This window comes from Pelodiscus sinensis, chromosome 1, assembly GCF_049634645.1.
Source record: "Pelodiscus sinensis isolate JC-2024 chromosome 1, ASM4963464v1, whole genome shotgun sequence".
NCBI lineage: Eukaryota > Metazoa > Chordata > Testudines > Trionychidae > Pelodiscus > Pelodiscus sinensis.
In genome coordinates, this window is record NC_134711.1 from 283,835,712 (window position 1) to 283,860,278 (window position 24,567).

At 41.1% G+C, this 24,567-nt stretch overlaps 1 protein-coding gene across 10 annotated transcripts in view; it reads right to left on the reverse strand.

Annotated features, from left to right (window-relative positions):
* Positions 1 to 281: 281 nt before the first annotated feature.
* The window catches only part of ELF1 (E74 like ETS transcription factor 1), a 129,760-nt gene continuing 105,474 nt past the window's right edge, over positions 282 to 24,567 (reverse strand). For all 10 annotated transcript variants that reach the window (XM_075918946.1, XM_075918942.1, XM_075918943.1 and 7 more), the window contains exons 6-9: positions 20,588 to 20,671; positions 18,420 to 18,612; positions 16,572 to 17,042; positions 282 to 1,957 (exon numbers count right to left, since the gene is read on the reverse strand). In XM_075918946.1, the coding sequence (XP_075775061.1) occupies positions 1,342 to 1,957; positions 16,572 to 17,042; positions 18,420 to 18,612; positions 20,588 to 20,671 (1,364 nt within the window). In that variant the 3' untranslated portion in view covers positions 282 to 1,341. The remainder of the gene's footprint in view (positions 1,958 to 16,571; positions 17,043 to 18,419; positions 18,613 to 20,587; positions 20,672 to 24,567) is intronic.

Here is a 24,567-nt window from a genome sequence, read left to right on the forward strand (position 1 = left end):
ATCAATTTCTGAATTTAACTCATTCTTCATCTTAACTGCTGAAGTTCACCTTTACCTATAGCAGTACTGTACATTGCTCTCACATTCTGAAGCAGCTTAAGAATCAGTGTCTCATCCCGAGTTCTTTTGAACTGATTCCTAAACTACTCATTTACTAGTGAGTTCCAAATCATATTGCTCTATTATTCAATATAGTTGAGATCTTCATATCACATATAAATGATTGCCAGAAACAAGGTATTCATGTATTGGCAAGAAAATTCTAGATTAAACACAGAAAAAAAATTTCCATTTGATTTATTTTCATAATAAACAAATTAAAAATACAAAAGACAGTGAACCCAGGTTCAGTAGGTTCTGTCATTTAAAAATTTGTCTTTAAATACAAATTCACTTTGTAATATGAATACAATTAGATCTCTAAACATAATGATCTCATTTGTATCTATCAAAAATTGCTCTATGGAAACAAATTAGCTGAAAAACTTTCTTGTGAAATTAAATGTACATTATTTACAATTGAAAAAGGAATTCTGAAGTATTAATCTCAGAACACTTGCACAAATGTATACATTTCACGTTCCCCTTACAAAAGTCTGAAATAAAAAGCAAGACAGCTTAACTTCATAGCCACAAAATAGTATGAAATAATTGCACCCATAGCAATGCCACTAATTTCTGTAATTAAGTATATTGATATGTACATATAAAAATATAGATCTGAAATTGCCCATTATTGGGATATATAAATGCTTTATGTATTCTTAATGGGAGTGTGTTCTTATTTTGCACACCCAAATGATTGTGCTGCAAAAAAACAACAGGAGGCAGCTTGGTTGCCTCTGTCCATTATTCAACAAAATCTGACATAGTTCATTGGTATGCAATAGGTATTTGGTAATCTTGATAAGATTCACACACATGGAATGAAAATGCTGTTCTATAAAAAGCTATGGTTGTTTTGTAAATTGTGACATTTACAGATTAAACAGAAAATGATATAATATGGTATTGCAATGTAAATTAGCAAGACTGAAAATGTATAATATGTAAGAAATTTGGAGCTTTCAGCAACAACAAAAAACCCAAGAGAATCTTCATAGTATAAAATGCATGTTCCTTCATGCTTGTGTTTTGAAAAATTAGTACTATATAATTTTATATTTATATGTTAACATTTAGCATTTAACAGAAAATCAAAACTCTAATGCATGACTTCTAACAATTAACTTTAGAAGTTAAGTAGCTGTGTAACATCTGCTTCAGAATCAAATCAAATATATACAGCCTTAAAGGTCCCATCACATTTATTAAAATAATCATCCACGGCGATTTTGTTTATTAATATAAATTGGATTCAGACTGTTCACTTTCCTGTTTCACTTGCATATTAGATGGGAATCCATTTGAATTGGATACCACCATCACAAAAGGCTGGTGCTGGAGCCTTTGTTCTGATTGCTCAGTGTCATCTGTTGTGTCCTCTGGTACCTCCTCTTTCATTATTCCTTGTATAACAGTTTGTTTAGTTTCTGGTGCTTTGATAACTGAAGTGATCACTGTGCCAGGTGGATGAGCAACCATCTGTGAACTGGTAGGTGAAAAAGTTACCATGGGAGTAGCAGCACTGAAGGATGGAGATGAAGCCACACTGACTGTCCCATTGCAAATGGTCTGCACATTGCTGGTGAGAACCTGTTGAACTTGGGCTGGACTAAAGACAATAGATGAAGGAGAAACTGGCTTCTGAGACTGCAGCATGACATTTTCTTTAAGTACTGTCATTGGCTGCGAAGTAGGAATGGCTTGGAGAATAAATTTTTGGGGCGTTGTTGCTGATGCTGGATCTGTGCTGGCTATCACTGTCGTAAGAGGCACTGTCTGGAGTGTTACAGTATGCAATTGCTGGTTTCCAGGTGAAACAACCACTGGAACTTGGGTTGGGGTCTGTAAAGTCCTATTAAGATTAGAAAACAGGAAAATGTTAGAATGTTCCCAGATCTGCACAAGCATTTTGCAACACAGGCTACTTAAATGATAAATTTGAAGGAAAAAGGCAAACTGGAATTGATTCCAGTTGAAACCCCTCAGCACAGCTCCTGAAAGGGGTCACTAGTGAAAGAAATCTGTGTCCTGAATGGAGATGCCTTGCCTTTGGTACATGCTGTGTTTTAGCAAGCAAGACTGGGCATCGAATCCAGTCTTTCACATCAATTACCAGCAAACTCCAGTAGGGGGAGTTCTAATCACTTTTCCTCCATTCAGCAGCAAAGCAGGCACGATGGCCCCTGCTGAACCCTCTCAGATTTATGTAATGTGAACATTCTAATTGACTCCCCCCCCCACACACACACACTATTTATTTTGGAACTGGACCTTTAATATTCTATTCAACTAAAGAAGAGGGTTGTGCCCACGAAAGCTCATGATACCATTTACATGTTTTAATAGCCTTTAATGTGCCTCTCAACTCAATCAGCTTAAAGCCAAGATCAGCTTTGTCTTCAGCCTCAGGCAGTTGCAGCCAGTTTTCACTCAAGTAGTTCCAGTCCTCCACACATCCTTCTCGCCTTCTGAGGGGGGAAGCAGTGGCAGTGGCTCCCTCCCCTAAGGACTTTTCTACACACTTAAAAAAATTTACAGTTTGTGCGGAAAACCACCAAGTGACATATCTTGGCAGAAACATTTGTGGGGGGTGGGAGGGACACAGCCACACTAGCTTTCACTCAGTGAAAATATTTACAGTTCATTGCCAGTTAACTCAAGGTAAAAAATTCTAGTGTGGGGTACACCTCAAGAGCCATCCCCATGCCTCCATGGCAAAGGAGGAGATGCAAATGGAACAGCTAGGAGGAAAGGTGCAAGCACCTGCCATCAGAAAAAGATTTGAAATTTGACTGACGGGAAGGCACCAAGGCAGCTGCTACCTGAGGAGACCAATCCTGGGGGAAATCTACCTCTGCGTATGTGCAGAATTCCTAGTCAGTGTCATATAATTGTGTATTTTCCTATATAAAAACATTTTGTCTAAGAAGTGCTCCAGTTTTTACTTTTTGCCTCTGGCAGGCAAAATGGGGAACTGCAGCATTTAGGCAAAATGTTTTTTTATGTGGGGAAAATACAAAATTCTATGTCCACTGCTGCAGAATTCCCCTTTGAATAGAAGTTCATTACAGCACCCTGCTAGCAGGGCACACATGGTTGCTGGAGGGTCACAGACTAGGATTCAGAATGGCTAGTGGGGTGACTGTATTTAGTCTGGGAATGTGAGAGGGGCTGCAAAGGCCATGGGGATTAGGGTGCAGGGACAGGTGCAGACATGCCTGACTGAATGGAAGAGGCTTGGAGTCAGCCAGGGTTTGCATGGGGGAGGCTTCCCAACTCCCTAACAATCCCTTCCTTTCCCCCCTCCCCAAAATCCTTTTCCAACACCTCCAGGTTCATTCCTAAGCTCCTTTCCTCTCCCTCAGCTCCTCCATTACCCTTGATGCCCCCAAGCCTTTGCACTACTTCTGACAGGTGCAGGAAATACAGTCCTATACTGTAAACATATACAAAGTTCTGTATTAATATGGCTCATAAGGAATTGATTTGTCAAACAAAAAAAACCCCACGCCCCAGAATCTTTTCCTGGGGTTAGTATTGTTACAGACATACCTGCTGACATATTTTGAAATAAAATTCCAAAATAATTGAAACAGGCATGATTATGCTGTGCTATTTTGACCACAAAAATGCAGATTTTTGCATAATTTTCAAATATTGTGTGCATAATTTTAAAATGTTGGTGCAGATTTCCCCCAAGAGTAAGAGACTCAGCTGGGATGAAAGGGTTAAGGTGAACATTTAAAGAGCAGCTGCTAAAAGTTAATACATGGGCTCCAAAACAGCCCATCTCTGGCCATACTCCATACCAGCGCTTCACTTCATTCTCCAGAATCTCAGCTTTCATTTAAAATAAAAAACCTAGCTGCTGCGGTTGCAAAGAAATTTAAAAAATGATAACGCAGAGTAATCCATGCAATGATAAGACTGCAGATAACCTGAATAATATCTTTGAGAGGAATGAACTACTTGTTCATCTGGGTGAGACATTAACTTCAACACCAGCAATGATAATGTAAAATGTGAATGTTAAAATTACATTCCTCAAGAAATAAACAAGGAGGGTCACATATGTGCATTGTGATGCCACAAAAGGGTGATGCTTGGGACATATCATGACTTACTTTTTTCCCCAGTCAATAAGGAGCTAAATCCCAATAATGACATTTTGCAAATTTACTCAATCTAAGGTGAGCAACATCCATTTTAGTGACACACACATGGGGAGAGCTTATTTTATGGGTGGAACTTGAAATAATTCCACTATCTCTTTTTCCCAAATTGACTCCTGGTTAATAGATTTGTTGGGGGCAGAAAATAATTCATGAATAGGAGAAAGACTGAAGGGAAGTTTATGGGATGGAGATGACCAATGATGGTTTAATAGGGAGGGGATCAAGGCAGGGTGACGAGCAGTGATAGAGCAGATAAGGAATGAATGGAAGTGAATTGGAATGTGTATAAATCACAAAAGGGAGAAAGACATTCTGTACAAGTCTCATTGCTTAATGCGTTTCTGGAGTGCTCAGATATTACAGTAATGAGAGCACTGTGAGAACCTGAAGGGAAAGATAGAATGTGGGATGCTACAAGGAAGGGAGTCAATCAAGTAGAGATTGAGGTAGATGTGCATGCCCATGCACAGTGGCTGTGTCTAGACTGGCCAGTTTTTCCGGAAAATCAGCTGCTTTTCCGGAAAAACTTGCCAGCTGTCTACACTGGCCGCTTGAATTTCCACAAAAGCACTGACTTCCTACTGTTAGAAATCAGTGCTTTTTGCGGAAATACTATGCTACTCCCGTTCAGGCAAAAGTCCCTTTTGTGCAAAACTTTTGTGCAAAAGGGCCAGTGTAGACAGCTGAGATTTGTTTTGCGCAAAAAAGCCCTGATCGCAAAAATGGCAATCGGGGCTTTTTTGCGCAAAAGTGCGCCTAGATTGGCCACGGACGCTTTTCCTCAAAAAGTGCTTTTGTGGAAAAGCGTCCGTGCCAATCTAGATGCTCTTTTCCAAAAATGCTTTTAACGGAAAACTTTTCCGTTAAAAGCATTTCCAGAAAATCACGCCAGTCTAGACGTAGCCAGTGTGTATTGTATGGAAATACATGTATTGATGTTTACAGTAAAGATGGGCAAGTAGATTTTGTTCCTAGCTAGGCCAACACTTTACATACTTATAAACCCATTTAACATGGCTGATCTGAACACTGAAGTCTACCAGCCCAGACCAAAAATGTATTTGCTCATCCTTAGTGAAAATAATACTGAAAAGATACCAACATTTTACTCATTCAGCAAACCCCGCTCCCATTCCCAAAACTACTCAGACAAAACCCATACAGCTATAATTTTTCTAGACTGCTTTATTTTCTGTTATGTTTTCCTCTATTTATAATTCTACCATCACTACTACTTATGTTACTGTACAAGTCTGTGAGTGGTACATTATCAAGTGTTTTTCTGAGGCTGCTACTTTTAAAAAACAAGATGATTGAGCAACATTGGCTAAGAGGAAATACTGCTGAAAAAATACAGATCCTGATTTACTTCTGAGGAAAAGATGAGACATGTTCCATACTCATTTCAGCTTGCTGGCAGGAAAAGGATAATAATCCATTTACTGGTTCACTGGGCGGGATTATAATCTACTGTTGTGCAATATCAGTGTCACTTATCTGGGATGAATAGTGAAGTTGCAAACACTAGCTGACAAGTGACAGAAACAAGTTTATTTATAGTGATTTGTGAAGCTTCTAATGTCCAAAAAAGGGGAGGAAAATCCTACAAAGGTCTTGATTCTGCAAACCCAGGTAAGCAGTTTCACAATGTAATAAGCCAATTAAACAGTGCAAGATAAAAACAGAGAGGGCAACTGAGAAGAATTCACTACTTAGCATAAAAGTTACTCAGCATACAGCTGTAGGAACAGATAGTTTAAGAGGAAAAAGATTCACATTTCCCAGATTTTCCCCTGCTCATCCAATTGATTGATACAATGTAAATCCAGAAAGGGTTAGGAAGGTGGAATGCATATTACATGCCATTAAGAGCCAATTTCAGATGTCAGAGTTAAGGCAGACTACACTCACTGGTGTAAATCCCCTTGTATAGTCATATATAACAGTGTTTCTCAACCAGTGGTACGAGTACCCTCAGAAGTACTTGAGAGAAGTCTGGGTGGGGGTACGTCAACATAACTGAAATTTGGAGAAAACTGAATTTTTGTTTTAAGTTTTACAGCACTTTATTATTTTTGTACTTTTTACACCTACAAATTTAATTGCCTGTCCGGCTACAATTAAGTTGTTTAAACACACATGTTGCAATGGTAGAAAAAATATTATGTGTCTGAAAACTATAGGTACTGGGGGTACTTTTTTTTTTTTAAGGGATACTTTATAAAAAAAAAAAAAAGGTTGAGAAAACACTGATATGTAATAAGAGAATCTGCTGCCATGCAATGCATCCCACATCAGTGACCCCAATAGGCAGACCTAAGACTTCACAGCCATGGGATTCTCCCTGGTGGACACGGGACTAGACACACACTGGAGCTGCTGATATGCGTACGAATACACAGGTGATGGTGGGGGACTGGATCTCCTTATATTGGGGCTTATCATCCCTCCTCCAAAGAAAGGTCAGAATTTTCCAATTTCTTGTCTAGCACCTTGCCTGAGGTCACACATTAAATAAAAGGGAGAGCCAAAATGCTTGTCTATCTAAAACAGCTTGTGCATGGCAAGCTGGGGTGTAAATCTATCTTATGAACTTTGCCACACACACCACCTGTCCATGTGGTTTCTGCTACCATAAATTAAAAGTTCCCTAGAGTTCTTTGATCTATTCCCATTTCAAAATCAAGTAGCTCATAGAATACTAGGCTACTTTTAATGTGTAGTATCAGGGTCCACACAGAGTGTTAGTGCACAGAAGACTAGCATGAGACATTTACCCCACAGCTTGCCAAGCACTAATTGCTCCAAAAGACCAAGCCCATAGAGAACCTAATTCTCCTGACTCCCTGACTGGTGCAGTACCCATATTGTATCATGATCTTCAGATGTCCCTTTCAGCGCCTTGCTCCACCACGTAAACTTGACACCCAAAGTCAAGTAGTTTGAGTTCACATAGCAAAAGACTTGGTGAATCCAATAACCTGTGCTGTAGTTAAGTGATATACCTAAGTAATCCTCTTCCTCCTCCCTAGTACCTTATAACATGATCAGCAAAACCGTCCTGGAAAGAAAGATAACTACATCAATCCAAACTATTTCTGCACAAAGCCCCAAGTGCCTCCCACTGTGAACAGCTCTGATCCTACTTTCAGGAGAAATTAAAACAATAGCAAAAAAGAGTCTGAGACAGTCTTTTCCCAGCTGTAGGAAATTGAAATCAGAGTGGAAAGCGATGACCATAGCATTCTTCCTGATGGCATTTGGCCCAATCGTAAATGCATTAACAAAAACCTGGGGTATCACTAGCAAAAAAGAATGTACAGCCTCTTTGGTGAAAGGCTGCAGAGATCACATCAGCCCACTGTTCACCAATGCCTTCTTCAAGAAAGGATTTTCTCTGAATCACAAGACATAATCCAGCCTGTACTTTAAACAAACAAACAAACAAACAAACAAAACCTGACACTCCTTGCAACTACTAATCTGTTGCCTATCTTTATTCTCTCTTTTTTGGGGAGCATTACATCAGTGACAAGTTATTCCAACAGTATTTTATGACCTGTATATTAGTCTCCTAGCTAGATTTCCATTTGGAACAAACCATGGAGACATTACTGGTGGAAGATTTCCTTAGGCCTTGAACAGAAGCAAAACACTTATGCTGAAGCTGGTTTATCTAACAATGGCTTTTAACATAAATCAGCAGATGGTTCTATCAGAGGCACCAGTGGGCAGTGGGGAGAGAAGCAGGTGGCTTCACAGGATCTTGCTAATTTACATTGCAATACCATCTGCAAATTTTACCACCTCAATGTTTACCCCTTTTTCCAGATAATTTATAAATATGTTGAATAGGACTGTGGAACACCACTAGTTACCTCTCTCCATTCTGAGAACTGACCATTTATTTCCCTTGTTTCTTATCTGTTAACTAGTTATCAATCCATGAGAGGACCTTCCCCCTTATCCCATGACAACTTGACTAAATGTTAGGGCTGCCAAGCGATTAAAAATTAATCATGATTAATCACACTCTTAACTGAATACTATTTATTTAATTTTGTTGGTATTTTCTACTTTTTAAAATATATCGACTTCAGTTACAACACAAAGCACAAAATATACATTGTCTACTTTGTATTTATTTTTTATTACAAATATCTGCACTATACAAATCAAAAGAAATAGTATTTTTCAATTTACCTAACACAAGTACTGTAGTACAATTTCTATCATGAAATCTGAACTTACAAATATAAGACCATGTAAAAGAATGCATTAAAAATAAAGCAATATAAAATTTTAGTACCTACAAGTCCATTCAGTCCTATTTCTTGTTCAGCTATTTGCTCAGACCAACATATTGGCGGGAAAACAGTAGACACGGTATATCTTTACTTTAGAAAAACTTTTTATGCTGTCTAGCATTAACATCGCATAAACTAGAGAAATGCAATCTAGATAGAGCTACTATAGGATGGGTGCAAAACTGATTGGAAAACCATTCCCAGAGAGTAATTATCCACAGTGAGTAGGGTTCCACAGGGATCAGTTCTGGGTCTGATTCTGTTCAATATCTTTATCAATGATTCAGACAATAGCACAAGACACTGGTGGGCTGTGAGATAGTGTTGATGTTGAGTGTCCACAGGGATGGCCCCCTGCAGCTCCCAGTGACTGCACTTCATTGTTCCTGGCCAATGAGAGCTGCGGGAAGCGGTTGGCCACAGGGACATGCTGGCTCAAACTGTCTCATGTCCCGTCAGTGAATTACCCTGATGGGCTGCACCACTGGCACAGAGAGTTTGCAAATGATACCAAGGTGGGAGGGATTATAAGTGCTTTGGAGGAGAGAATTAAAATCAAAATGTTCTGGACAAAATGGAGAAATGGTTTGAAGTAAATAGGAGGAAATTCAATAAGGACATATGCAAAAGTAGTCCACTTGGGAAGGAACAATCAGTTGCACACATACAAAATAGGAAACGAATGCCCAGGAAGGAGTACTGCAGAAAGGGATGTAGGAGTCATAGTGGACAATACGCTAAATATGAGTCAACACTTTCTTTGCAAAAAGAAAGTGGACATCATTCTGGGAGCTATTAGCAGGAGAGTCATAAGCAAGACACCAGAAGTCATTCTTCTGTTCTACTCTGTGCTGATTAGGCCTCAGCTAGTGTATTGTGTCCAGTTCTGGGTGCCATATTTCAGGAAAGATGTGGACAAATTGGAAAAAGTTCAGAGAAGAGCAACATAATGATTAAAGGTCTAGAAAACATGACCTCTGATGGAAGATTGGAAAAGTGGGTTTCTTTTGTCTAGAAGAAGAGAAGACTGAAAGGGGACATGTTAACTGTTTTCAAGTACATAAAAGATTGTAGCAAGGTGGAAGGAGAAACATTATTCTCCTTAACCTCTGAGGATAGGACAAGAAGTAATGGATTTAAATTGCAGCACAGGAGGTTTTGGATGGACATTAGGAAAAACTTCCTGTCAGGGTGGTTAAGTACTGGAATAAATTGCTTAGAGAGGTTGTGGAATCTCCATCACCGGACATTCTAAGAGCAGGTTAGACATACACCTGTCAGGAGATAATGCTGCCCACTTCTTGTTCATAAAGTCATCTCAAAGTGAGGAGACATTTACATGACACTGTTTTAGCCAATGTCGCAAGTTACATGTCAAGTGTCCTAAAGATTCATATGTCCCTCATGCTTCAACCAGCATTCCAGAGGATATACATCTAGGCTAGTGACAGATTCTGCCTGATAAAAATCCACATAACTACTTTGGATTGTTATCATCTGAGATGCCACCAACACAAAGCTGATTTTCTTTCTTGGCAGTTTGGCTTCTGTAGTTTCTCCCATCGGAATGTTGCTCTTTTAAGACTTCTGAAAGCATGTTCCACACTTTGTCCCTCTTAGATTTTGGATGACACTTCAGATTCTTAAAACGATGGGTTGAATGCTATAGCTATCTTTAGAAATCTCACATGGGTACCACCTTCTGTGTGTTTTGTCAAAACTGCAATGAAAGTGTTCATAAAACAAGCACGTGCTGGACAATGTCTCCTTTAATTTTTTCCATCCATGTGCAGAAGAAATTTTGTTACCTGCACCGAGGCATGTGCGGATGCGCACCATCAGTAGAAACACACGTGGGTGCTCTGCTAATCAACTGGGCAGCATTTGAATCTCTCCTGGGTAGCTGCTTAAACACTCATCTTACAGAGAACAACTGGTGCTGGGTCATTACTCAAGGCTGCTATAACATTGCTATTATAGTATGTGGGTAAAACTCCCCCATGGAATTCAGTGCAATTTAATTAACACATTATTTTTTTCTAACAATCATCATCAACATATCCCTAGAATGGTGACTGAAGAATAAAGGGGCATGCAAATGTTTAGCCTAAGAATGCTTGTTCTCACTTTCAAATGACCTTATTAATAAAACATGGGCAGCATTATCTCCTGTAAATGTAAACAAACTTGTTGGTCTTAGCAATTAGCTGAACAAGAAGTAGGGCTGATTGGACTTGTAGACTCTAACATTTTGAACTGTTCTGTTTTTGAATGTGGTTATGTAACGCAAAAAAATCTACATTTGTATGTTGCATTTTAGTAATAAAGAGAGTGTTTTACAGTAGTTGTATGAGGTGAAGAGAAAAATTCTATTTCTTTTATCGTTTTTACAGTGCAAATATTTATAATAAAAATAATACTATAAAGGTAGTAGTGTAGACTTTTATTGTTTTGTAATTGCAATCAATATATTTGAAAACTAGCTGGAGTTACCCGGCGTTGCTCAGGAAACCGGAGAAACAAAATGAAGAAAAACAGTAGTCCATTATCTTTTTTTGAATGGTAGAAAAGTTGCACTGATTTCTATAAGGATTAAAATATAGGTCCGCGTCATCCCCGGGAGGGTGGGGTGCAACTCCAGGTGGAGGGAAGGTTACACGCGGGAGGGGCGCCCCAGCTCACACCTGGGGCTGCAGGTGCTGCGCGGGGCAGGGCGGGTGCCCAAACCATTGTGCGTGTGGGGGTTGGGGCACTTCATGCTGGCGCAGGAGCAGGGGGGAAAGAGGGTCGCTTATGTAACCTCGCAGGTGGGAGGGGGTGAATCCCAGATGGCGCTAGGGGCCGCAGGTGGCTGGCACGGGACCTAGGATGGGCAGGGCAGCCCCTTCAACGCAGCACTGCGGGTTACTTTTTTATTTTTACAGCTTAAGCTCGGGCCCGATCAGGTCCAAAAGTACAGGCAGTCCCGGGTTACGTACAAGATAGGGACTGTAGGTTTGTTCTTAAGTTGAATTTGCATGTAAGTCGGAACTGGCGTCCAGATTCAGCCGCTGTTGAAACTGACCAGCAGTGGCCGAATCGGACACGCTGGGGGCAGAGCAGCTGGAGTGCTGCTGGGTTGGTCTGGTAGCGCCGACCCTTGGCACGGCGGGACCAACCCGGCAGCACCCCAGCTGCTCTGCCCCAGGTGTTCCCAAGTCAGCCGCTGCTGAAACTGACCAGCGGCTGACTACAGGAAGCCGGAGGCAGAGCTGCTCTGCGCCCCGGGCTTCCTGGAATCAGCCGCTGATCAGTTTCAGCAGCGGCTGACTTGGGGACGCCTGGGGCAGAGCAGCTGGTGTGCTGCTGGGTTGGTCCAGTAGCGCCGCACCTCAGCGCTGTGGGACAAATCCGGCAGCCCCCCAGCTGCTCTACCCCAGGCGTCGGCGAGAAAAGCCTGGTCTGCTGGGGGGGAGGGGCACTAGCTGCGCTCCCCCCCCCAGCAGACCAGGGAGACGCGGAGCGGCTTTTCTCGCCGCGGAGGACGCGGGCGGCGGGACCATGGCGCGTCTCGCCGGTCCCACTGCCCGCGTCCTCCGCGGCGAGAAAAGCTGCTCCGCGTCTCCCTGGTTTGCTGGGGGGAAGCGCCCCCCGTGCCACCGGAGGCACCCAGCACTAGCTGCACCCCCCCCGTTCGTAACTAGGGGTCCGACTTAAGTCGGACTGACGTAACCCGGGTACTGCCTGTACCTTAAAGCCTTCTCCTGGATGAAAGGTTACCCCATGCAAAGTTTGGTTGCGGTAGCTCTTATAGTGTCCAAGTTATTAGTGCACAAACATACAAACATTCTCCTTTATATATTAGACGTAGATAATCATCTAAAATATTTAATAAATTCCAATTGGCATTCTATTGTTTAACAGTCTGATTAAAATTGTAATTAATCGTGATTAATTTCTGAATCGTGATTGTTTTAGTTAATCATATGAATTAACTATGATTAATTGACAGCCCTAATAAATGTAACTGAAAAATAACTTTAGTATCTCACTAGGGAGTAAGGATGTTAAATTGCATTTAACTAACTATGTAACCACAGAAAAAAATTCACAGTATGTAACTGTGTAATAGTTTAAAGCTAGCTCCCTAATTGAACCGGCTCCCGCCTACTCCTCCGTGCTGCTGCCTCTATATCAGTAATAGGGATGTGAACGTGTAATCATGTACACAGTTAACTGATGAGCCTGGAGAGCTGCCTGTCCTCCTTCTCTGAATTGCTGCCTCTATGGCAGCAGTGCAGGGAAGGAGGACAGGCAGCTCTCCAGGCTCATCAGTTAACTGTGTACTTGATTACACGTTCATATCCCTATTACAGAGAGACCCTAAAATGTACATTTTGAGAAAAAATTAAGTATAGTTTTCCACATCATCAAGACTGCCCTTGTAAAACTTTAGAACATTTAGGTATTTTCAATTTGGACCTGAGCTACATTTTTTTTTAATGAGCGAGACCAGCGGTCCCCAACCTTTCGGGGCTGCCGGATACCCGGGAGCGGGGCCACTCATGCGCTGCACGTCCGGGGTGGAGTTGCCCAGGCACTGCGCACCCGGGGCCGGCACCACACATGTGCCGCGCGCCCAGAGCAGGGGCTGCCAATGCGCCACGTGCCCGGGGCAGGCACCACGCATGTACCGCGCGCCAGGGGCGGGGCCGGCCCAGATGATTCGGCGGGCGCGCACAAATGCCCCGGCGGGCACCATGGCACCCGCGGGCACCACGTTGGGGATCCGAGCTAGACCAATTGTAAACATTCTGGAACATCCAGTGAATTGATTTATCTGCCCCACAATTTTACACCTTATCTAGTACACCATTATCAGATGGAGGGTTTTAACATGTATTTCTAGTGTTGATCCTCAGTACATCAACAGCTCTGGTACTTGCTTTTTTGGTTATCAGTTACTAAGCCTTATACAATTTTTTATATATAAATTATTCACTAGACCAGGACATTTTTTCCCTTTAATCTAGTGAGCGCTTTGGATTTGTCATTGTATCTAGCAAAGCATAAATACAGATTTCACAGAAATGTTTTTAAATTATGCTTCAAAAAATAAAAACAGTTGCCCATCATTGTAATATGGGAGTATAAATCAGTGTTAAAGGGCTCTGTTATTTCATTTGAGTTCATATTAGCCTTACTGCTATTTCCTCTTTTCTCCTTTAAAACTACAGCCCCCAGTCCAGTTGTGAAATATTTTAAACATAACAGGATGTTAAAACAGCTACAAGCAGTTTTGCAACTTTTGCTGGATTAAATCTTGAAGATTACCTAGCAAAAATTTTCTGAACAATCCTGAAATGGTTCAGTATGGGTATCACTCTTACTCAACAAATTGATGTACCATTTTTCTATTAATGTTTCTTAGCATTGTTCTCCTGACATACATGACCTCCATCATTTATTTCTTCATGTACGTGTTTCCTCTATATTATCTGAGTCACTTTTTGAGACTGGTGAATAATTAAATCCTTAGTCTTCTCTGAAGTCATATGGTTATAAGGCATTAAATAGCTTTGCAAATAGGCTTTAAAGCTCTTTGATGTATGAAGAAATATTAAAAATACACAGTACCAAGAGACACTAACTTGAACTTGTCTCTCACTTTTATGCTAAATGTTACTGTTTAATTCACTACACTGTCATTCAAAACTTTATCTAGATGGTAAGGAAATTTCCCTCAGGAATTGCTTTGTGGAAAACAGGCAGCCACCCATTTTCTATAATATACTTTCTTCTACTTTTCTTCTTATATCCTGCCAAATTCTTCATGATCACATTTATCTAAACTTTTGGATCAAATGTACCTTTTCCCTCCCATAAGTGTATTTTAAAATGGTCTGAACATACAAGTGTAACCCACATACCTCGCATGGTTCACAGTCCCATTATAGTTCTGTTTTTATCCACTAATTTTACACATAACTTATTATTATTAATATACTTGAAACATCACAGAAACATTTTTTACTTTGTTCATTTGGCAACACTTTGGATATAGTTCATTTCACTGATTGCAGGCCAGAATCAGGCTAGATAAATATGGCCTGCATATTTATACCTGCCTCTGGAAATTTCCCCTACATGCATCTGACGAAGTGGGTCTTTGCGGAAGAAAGCTTATCCTCCAACACTTCGGTTAGTCTATAAGGCGCCACAGGACTCCTCGCCGCTTTTGCAGATTCAGACTAACACGGCTAACCCTCTGATAAGTCTTGGTCTGACACTTCATATATACATATATGGAAAATGCAGTTTCCTGACTACTCTGTATCTCCTTAAAATTTCTTATTGATTCTTTTATATTCTGTTAGTTCGGGGGACCTAAATGGCCCAGCTGCAGACATCCATGCTTAAAAACCTGGATATTATGGGACTCTGGATGCAGCCTCTTCCCCTTTTAGATTAGTGGTGATTTAATTATCATTTGCCTTTGAAATACTCTTGTTTTAGCAAAGAGAGATTAAAGAATAAAAACCCTTCTTCTTGAAACTGCAAAACCAGATTCCCATCAGACTAATGTTGCTGATTTAAATTTGCCCAAGTGCCATGCTTCAATCACAGAAAGTCATACGGGTCTATTCACGTAATTGAGAATTTGATAGAATAATGTTTCTGAGAGAGAGAGGGAAATAACACTAGTGTAATTTAATGGCAATATGTGGGGCTGAAGTGTTGGGGACTTTTCATAATATAAAATTCTAAATATAAAAAAGAAAAAATGTACCCAACTCAGTATTGTTCTTTTAAAGATTTTAAGTAAGAAGGTTCCTCCCTTGCAACTCCCAAATTAACATTTCAGTGAGATGCAGTTCTAAGGGATTGTTCTTGAGACTTCTCCAGTCAATACAACACCAGTGACTTCAAGGCACAAAACAGTAACAAATGTACTTGTGCAATGTCTAACCTATCAGTTAAGGCAGGGGTGGGGAACTTCAGGCATGGGGGGCCAGATGTGGCCCCTAGCTTGCCTGGATCCAGCCCCCGAGGCTTAAGGCCTCCCCTAGCATAGGGGAGTCCACGCTGCCGCTCAAGCCCCCATGCTGCCCACCGTGAGGCTGGAGCAGACAAAATCTACTAGGCTTCCCTCTCCCAAGCTCTGATGTGCGAGCGGAATGTGGGGAGTGTCTTTCCCTCTCTCAGTCGGGGGGCCACATCAGTGAGAGATGGGGGCGTATTTTTATTTTTTGGCTTTTCACTTGTGCAGCCCCTAACTGATCTTTCTGTAGATGAGCAGCCCCGATTCAAAAAAGGTTCCCCACCCCTGAATTAAAAGATACACTGCAATGTGACTATGTCCCATTATTAGTTTACAGGTACATAAAAGTCTCAGGAGACCATACTGATATCTATCTTTTATAAACAGAAGAGGAATGGAAGCATACTGGTTGCTGTTCCAACAATGATAGTGGGTTGTCATTGTAATGCTTTGTCCTGTTATTAACTGTGTTAATAATTAGAATACAAAAAAGAGGGAAGAGGTGACATGCTACAAATTATAAGGGGTATGGATACATCAAAAATGAAATTAAATCTCTAGAAAATTATTTTTAAAAAGTATTAATGTAAACCCACATTATTTGGATCAATGTTGAAAATGCTATAACTCCCTTTGTTAAAGCAGACCTCACAAAAATACTCCCACATCGGTGGCAAATAAATGGAAATGTATGTTGTCAATAATGTTACATTTTTGTTGCTTTCTTCTCAAAGTACTAAATATTATTTGCTGTTGGAATGCTGAATTCAGATTTGCAATTTTCTTCACTTTCCTGAATACTGTTTCTTAGCAAAAGTACTCACAATGTAACAGAAAAACCAGACCAAGTTACTGATCATTCATTCTGTGTTCAGGTCATGATAACTGAATTAAGAGCAAAGAAATGTGGCAAAATAGAACATAGCCACTGAATAGTGAAAATGTTCCTTTACATTTTCTTACCTTATATTCTGAATAGAGGAATTTAATGTTTCATCCTGCATGTTATTAGTTACAGTTGCATGTCCTTCTGTGATGGATTGCACTGGCTGCATCACATGAACTGTCCGAAAAAGCTGAGTTGGATGTACTGGCTGTGCAGATTGCATTGTCCTCAAAACATCTGATGCAAAACCAGGTATCTGCTGCTGTACAACTTCCACAGGTTCCTTAAGTTTAGTTGACTTAGAGTTCCCTGATGTTTTTAGAACTGTGGTAGAGCCTCCTCTTGTTCCTGTGTTTGAAGATGCTCTAGATCTGCCTGATTGGTTTCTATTGGTCACACTTGCTGACAACAAAGATGAATCTGAAGACTCAGTACTGGGACTTGGATCTTCATCATCTATGTAAATAAGATCTTTTGGCATTTCTTTAAACTGATACACCAAGCGCTGACCTTCTACTTTAGCCAGTATACCTCTTTGGTAATAGTATCTGTTCAAAGCAGGCACATACATCAACAAGTTATAAAGCATAACTGGCTATGAAAAAAGACAAATAATCATCAGCAATAAAGAGGAGGGGCTTTTGTTTGTTTCTAGGTTCTTGGTTATAAATGTAAATAGCAAGTTTTAAAAAACCATCACTGCCTACTAACACTTCTTGTTACCCTTCTTTATACACAAGGGCTATGTCTAGACTGGCATGACTTTCCGGAAATGCTTTTAATGGAAAAGTTTTCCGTTAAAAGCATTTTCGGAAAAGAGCATCTAGATTGGCACAGACGCTTTTCCGCAAAAGCACTTTTTGCGGAAAAGCATCTGTGGCCAATCTAGACGTGCTTTTGCACAAAAAAAGCCCCGATCGCCATTTTCGCGATCGGGGCTTTTTTGCGCAAAACAAATCTCAGCTGTCTACACTGGCCCTTTTGCGCAAAAGGGACTTTTGCCCGAACGGGAGCAGCATAGTATTTCCGCAAAAAGCACTGATTTCTTACAGTAGGAAATCAGTGCTTTTGCGGAAATTCAAGCGGCCGGTGTAGACAGCTGGCAAGTTTTTCCGGAAAAGTGGCTGATTTTTCGAAAAAACTGGCCAGTCTAGACACAGCCAACGATGGAGGCATATAAAACCAGAAAGGCAATCAAAGCAACTTGACCTTCATGATACCAACAATATTATTTGTATTATTTCAATAACTGCTGTTATAGAACACTTTGATAATCCTGAGCAATATATTAGCTCATATCGCCCATCTTTGTCAAATTCAGTATAGTTATTTCCATGGTTTTTTTTAGATTAGAAATTATCTACCACTACTTCTTTAAATGTGAAAAGTCTCAAAATCACACTCCATACAAGTTATACAGCTTACTATATATACACAGTGGATATTTTGCCTTTTCATTAAAGTTGCATTCATTTAAAATAATCAATCCAATATTATCCATATTAAAGATGTGTAAACAATTTCTGACCCAATCAGAAAGAAAACTCTATATGTAATTTTGTAGAAATCCTGTAAACTTATATTTTCACTTTAAGTACTTTGTAAAACCCACAAAACAAATTTCTGCCAATAAATCTAGCTTCACAGTCTTGTCACTGGACAGCAGTTTCATATTTTAAAAAAAATCTTCTATTGTGTAATTTGTTCTGTAGAAACTTCAAATTAAGCTCTTTATTTTCAGATTGTTGCAGTTTCCCCCTCCTCAGACTGTCCCTCTGCTCCGCCCCCCAAAAAAACCCATCCCCTTCGAAAACTGGAGCTCATTTTAGGAAAAAGCCTTTCACATGTGTTAAACAGATTACGTTATGCTTTCAGTATATCAAAATGCTATGACAAAAATAATTAGCTATTAAAAACTCACATACCTTAGAGCTCTGCCCATTGTTTCATAATTCATATCAGGTTTGTTTTTGTGCTTTCCCCACAGTCTGGATACAGCCTTGGAATCTACCAGTTTAAAAATGCCTTTTTCTCTTTGAGTCCATTTGATATATTTGGGACACGTAGCTTTGTCCTGAAGCAGTGCTAAGAGGAACTCCCAAAGATAAATTGTATTTCCTAAAATAAATTTAAAAAGTCTTTCAGAGGACATAGACCCCCGCAGATGTATATTTAAACTGGTTTCTTAATTTTTATCAAAGTTAAGTACAACAAAGCTCCAGGAACACAGTGCCTGTTACTTTCTGAGCACAGTGTAATTTTGAGTTGAGAATCCCCGAATGCCACTGTTCTCCTAGTACTGGATGCAATTTCAACTGAATTATTTCTTAACAGAACATTATTATTTTGCCAACGTTGGTCCTGAATAAGCAAAAGAGCTGAAGTCCACCCTTTTTGCTTTGTTCAGAAAAGCAGTTAAATATACTCTAAGGGTGTGTCTAGACTACAGGGTTTTGTCGACAAAACTATACCTGCGTCCACACTGCCTTTGAGTTATGTCGACATAACGTTGACAAAACTCAGCAGTTTTGTCGACGTATGTAAACCTCATTCTACGAGGAATAACGCCTTTTATCGACAGAGTTCTGTCGATAGAAGGCATTATTGCATCTACACTGTCCTTTGCCTCCACACTGTTATGTTGACAAAGCGGCTTGCTTTGTCGACAGAACTGGATGTAGTCTAGACGCTCTTTGTCGACAGAAGCTTTGTCGACAGAAGCTTTGTCGACAAAACTTCTGTCGACAAAACCCTGTAGTCTAGACATACCCTTAGGGTACATCTAGATTACATCCCTCTTTCGACAATCCAGACACGGTTCTTTCGAAAAGGGAAGGCTTTTTCGAAAGATCCTGTAAACCTTACAGGATCTTTTGAAAAATCTGTCCCTTTTCAAAAGAACCACGTCTAGCCCACTGTTTTACTTTCGAAATAGCGCTTTTTTGAAAGAGCGCCATTACGTGATTATGTAAAGGAAGCGTGGGAAATTCAAATCCCGGCTTCATTTGCAATTTCGAAGTGCCTCATTTACATCCCTCTGTTGAAAGAGGGATGTAATCTAGATGTACCCTAACATACCACTCAAGTGACCGGGAATTAAGTAGGCGCTTACATACTTTGCTAAATAGGGGCCTACGGGAGATACTTCACAAGTTCAAGATATCCCTAACTTTTCTGTTTTAATAATTATATATAAATACGTGTAGTAAATAATAGCTTATCCATCCCAACCAACAAAGCAATTGAAGTATATTAGTAATCCACTGGCAAAAGCAGGAAGACTCTACTGGAGGCACAGGAGGGAGTATCAGGGAAATTTCTATGACAACTTTCTTCTGGTGGCTTCACTTTTCTCTTAATCAAAGGGAATGCTCTTTCTGCCACCCAATTGTCAGCTTTGATTATCTCCTCATGCAGACTTAGAAAAAGGCAGATGGAAAATGTTTCCAAATACCAGCTGTTGAAGCAACAGCATCCCAAGCAACAGTACTACAATGCAAAGCATCCCTCTAGATGATCTGAAACAGAGCAACCTTGTGAGGGGGTCTTACGATCCCCTGTTAATAAGCTTAAGAATGGATTATTCCTCCCAGTAACTGAGTATCTTTCAAAGGGATTTCCTGCACTTTTTTCTCCTGATTTAAAAGAAGGTGGCAACCATGTCTTCTGAGCATGTGGTAACACAAGATCTGTATCTGCATACAGAGAAAACTGTTAGGCTTAGTTCTTACATTACCCAGAAGATTTAGTTTTCAATTTAAAACACTGAAGACAAGCATTCAGGCCTGCTGAGCGGGGCGTGGTGGGCAAAGTGGGCCTGGTGATTCTAAAGTACCTGGAGCCTTGGGCCCTTTAAATCGCTTCCAGAGTGCTGCACGACAACCTCCAGACAGCTCCAAGGGCTGGGGGGGGGGGAGGTGTGGCATGCTCAAGGTGATGCTGAGGGCCGGCTTCCTGGCCTTGGCTTTTTTGCCTGAGGTCCCACCATTCTGGGACCATGGAGCCACCCTCCCCCACACACGCACCTTGCCCAGGGACCTAGCATGGCTGTCGGCTCCCTGCAAGCATTCCATTCAAACCACTACTCACTTACCCTTTCCATCTTTATTCTTCTTTTTCACTGATATGTTTGGAGTTGTAGTAGGGGATTCAGGACGAGATGATTTGGTCTTCTTCCCTGAAATGAAACCACTATTAGGTAAATTTCAACATAAAAATATGATGTGGAAAATAACATTAACTCATTAATTTTTTAAAATATTTCCTTCCCATCTCAACACATATATTGCTTCTTAATGGCCCATTCTTGTAATGTGCTAAGCACTCTGAAGGCTCACTGAAGCTAACAGTTATTGAGAGCATTCAGCATAGCACTGAGCACTGTAACGATTCTTATTCCAAAGACTGTACCTAGTTTTTCAAAGCTAGATGTATAAACTATTTATTTTTGCTTTGAAATCTGTATATTGTTAGGGCACCTAAGGGTTATTAATACTAGTTTATTCATCTTACTGCATTTTTTCAATTAAAAAGCTAAAATACACAGCATGTCTTGTCTTGCTAGCACTAAAACTTAATTTACAGACAAAACAAGATTCTTTAGTTAGCTCTTTAATATATGAGAAGAAAGCTCCATTGATAGAAGTGGCCTGCACTGCCATATGAGGGAAACCATTCATTTTCAGTGCTAATTTTTCATGTATTTTCCCTGCAGTAGCTAGAAATACAAAAAGGAGGGTAGAAGCAGCTTTCTTTCATTGCCCAGCTGTGCCACCTCCAGCCAAACGGGGAGTGACATAAATAGATTCTGAAAAAGTACCACATCCTTTTTTTTAGCCAAAAGATGGTGGCTATGTTTCAAATCCTGGGTGAAGAGTAGAAGGGAGGAAATAAATATGTAAAGCTCTTACAAGAATGAAGAGCATTTCTTTGATAAATGAGAGATCAGTTATTTGAGTAGGGTCAAAAATGAAAATCACACATATTTATTTCTTAACAAAATACAGAATATGTCCCTCTATTGCTCCCCATTCATTTAAATGTCACTTGTTACAGCATTGTGCTTTGGTCCTGAACCCTCAAGACTTATTTTTCTGGCAAATACTAGGCAAATAAAACTACTCACTGCCACTTTGGCAATGTCTAAACACAATGAAGGTTTTATTTTACATATTTATTTCTGTTCTGTTGAGAAGTAGCATAGTCCAGTGGATGAACTAATGACCTGGTACTCTGAAAATCATGGTTCTATTCCCAGCTTTACTACTGACAACATGCATGACCTTTGGGCAAGTCATTTCATAGTCCCTCTATTTGCCCTCTCACCCTTTCCCACAGAGTTTGCCTTGCCTGTGTACCATGAAAACAATGCATATGCACAGTGCTTAGCACTATAAGGCTCCGTTTTTGGTTTGGCCTCTACGGGTTCATCTACACTGCACCATAGCTCGAAATAAGATATGCAATTTGAGCTACACAAATTGTGTATCTTATTTCGAAATAGCTTATTTCGTACAAATTTTGAAATAACCTGCTATTCCGAAACATCCCTTACTCCTCATGGAATGAGGTTTATGGGAATAGCGAGCCAGTTATATTTCAAAACAAGGGTATGTCTACATTGCATTCCTTCTTCGAGAGAGGAATGCAAATGCAGACAAACGAAATTGCAAATGAAGCACAGATTTGAATTTCCCGTGCTTCATTTGCATAATGGCGGCCGGCCGCTTTTCCAAAATAGCGTATTTCGAGGAAAAAAAATTGGGTTATTTTGAAAAGAATCCCTTCCTACAATATATTTTAGAGCAGTGGTCCCCAACACGGTGCCTGTGGGCACCATGGCGCCCGCGGGGGCATTTGTGTGCGCCCACCAAGAGCTCGGGGCTGACCTGGCCCCGAGCACGCGGCGCATGCATGGTGCCGGAGCCGGCCCGGGCGCATTGCGCACGGTGAGTGCCGGCCCCGGGAGCGCCGCGGATTGGCCGCCCGTGCGGCTCTTGCAGGGGGCGCCGGCCTCGGGCGCGCGGCGCTTGGGGGGGGGGGGAGCGCCAGTCCCGGGCACACGGTGCTTGCGGGGGGCGCCGGCTCTGGGCGTGCGGCGCTTGGAGGGGACGCCGACCCCGGGCGCGCATGGCTTGGGGGGGGCGCCAGCCCCGGACGCAGGTCCCTTGGAGGGGGCACCGGCCCCAGGCGCATGGCTATGTGGGGGCCCCACCCCCGGGCATGCGCCCGGTGGGCGAACGGCCATGCCCCCTGGCGCCCGGCAACCTCAAATGGTTTGGGACCACTGTTTTAGAGTTTGTCTGTTTGTGTCTGTGTGTGTCTGTCCCCCAGCCAAGAGATAGTGAATTCCTTCCCCAGCTGTGCCTGCTGTAGCTGTAATGGCCATGGACAGGAGCTACTCACTTGGCCCCAAGCTGCTGTGGTGAGAGGACTCAGGGTTGAACCGCTCACCCCCAATGCCACCCCAGAACAATGATTTAAATGAAGAAAAATAAAACTTATTTGAGTTAAGGATCCGAGTAATGTTGGGTAAATCTTCGAACCTCTCCTCATATGGAAGCTGTTCTTTACCCCTAATCATTTCTGTTGCCCTTTCTATACATTTTCCAAATCCAATATATTTTTTTAGATGGCATAACTTGTATGCAGTATTCAAGATGAGGGAACACCGTGATTTTACATAGAGCCAATATGATATTTTCTTTCTTATGTTCTATTCCTTTCCTAATGATTCCTGATGTGTTAGTTATTAAGACTGTCACTGCACACTGAGCAGATGTTTCAGGGAACTATCCACAGTGATACCAAGATTTCTTTCTTGAGTGGTAATAGCTATTTAGACCCTATCATTTTTGTATGTATAGTTGGGATTATATTTGGGATTATATTTTTCTATGTACAATACTTTGCATTTATCAACACATAATATCATCTGACTTTGTGTTGCCCTATCACCTAGTTTTGTGAGATCCCTTCGTAACTCTCTGCAGTCAGCTTTGGACTTAACTATTTTGAATAATTTTGTATCATTGCATATTTTGCAACTTCAGTGTTTACCCCTTTTCAAGAACATTTATGAGAAGTTTAATAGCAGGGGTCCAAATACAGACACCTGCAGCACCATTTATTCCTACTCTTTCCCTTCTCTGCCCATCTTTTAAGTGGAGTACTCAGCAAGCAATGTTTTCATGATGATCTAATGATCCTTCAATTACTTGAATGACAAGCCTTTTGTTATCATAATCGTCCTGTCTCCCTCTGTTTATAAACTAACTCCCTGCCCCAAAGGCAAAGCCTTTCAGTTAAGAACTGCCTCAGGAGCTAGGCTATGTGCTTTACTTTTTGAAGTATGAAATCCAGGCCAAGGTTCAAACTTTAAAAGGGGCTACTGACCCTCTTAGCCTCCACTAACGGTCACCCTTGCCTATGGCCTCCACAACTTCCAAACTGGGTCTTTTACATCCACGATCCCTGTCTCTCTTTGTGAAGCCCTATAGTGAATCCAGCCAACTAAGAGTCAGTCCTATGGGAGGCTTTTACTCTATCCCTTCAGGGCCCAATGCTCTCAGTGAGTATTTACAGTGACACAGGCAAGCTTTTCAAAACAAAGTAACCATTTATTACAATAGCACACTGAATCCCACAGTTGTTAAGTTAGCTCACATAAGCACCAATTAAGCCATAGTTCCTGATAGTCAAACCACTGCCACAATCAGCCAGCCAATCTGTGATGGACTCCATCTCTGGCTTTCTCTTTCTGTTTCCTTTGTCTTCCCAGGTCTGACCTCCTGATCCCCTACTTCACACACCTGAGACTTTGTTCTCCAGCTCAGTTCCTAAGCCCTACATCCTGGCAGGTGTCTGTTCAGTTGTTGGGGTAACACTCGGTCTTGCTGGATTCTCTGTCGATCTGAGCCAGTTCTTTCATTTTCATTCCCCTTTTCCCTGACAACAAGGTCATATACACCCCTATTACCTGCCTTCCATGCTGTTCCAGAAGCAGTGTCAACCCATTTGCATCCACTGAGTAACATTACAAAGTGAAGAAAGCATATCACTAAGCATGTTGAC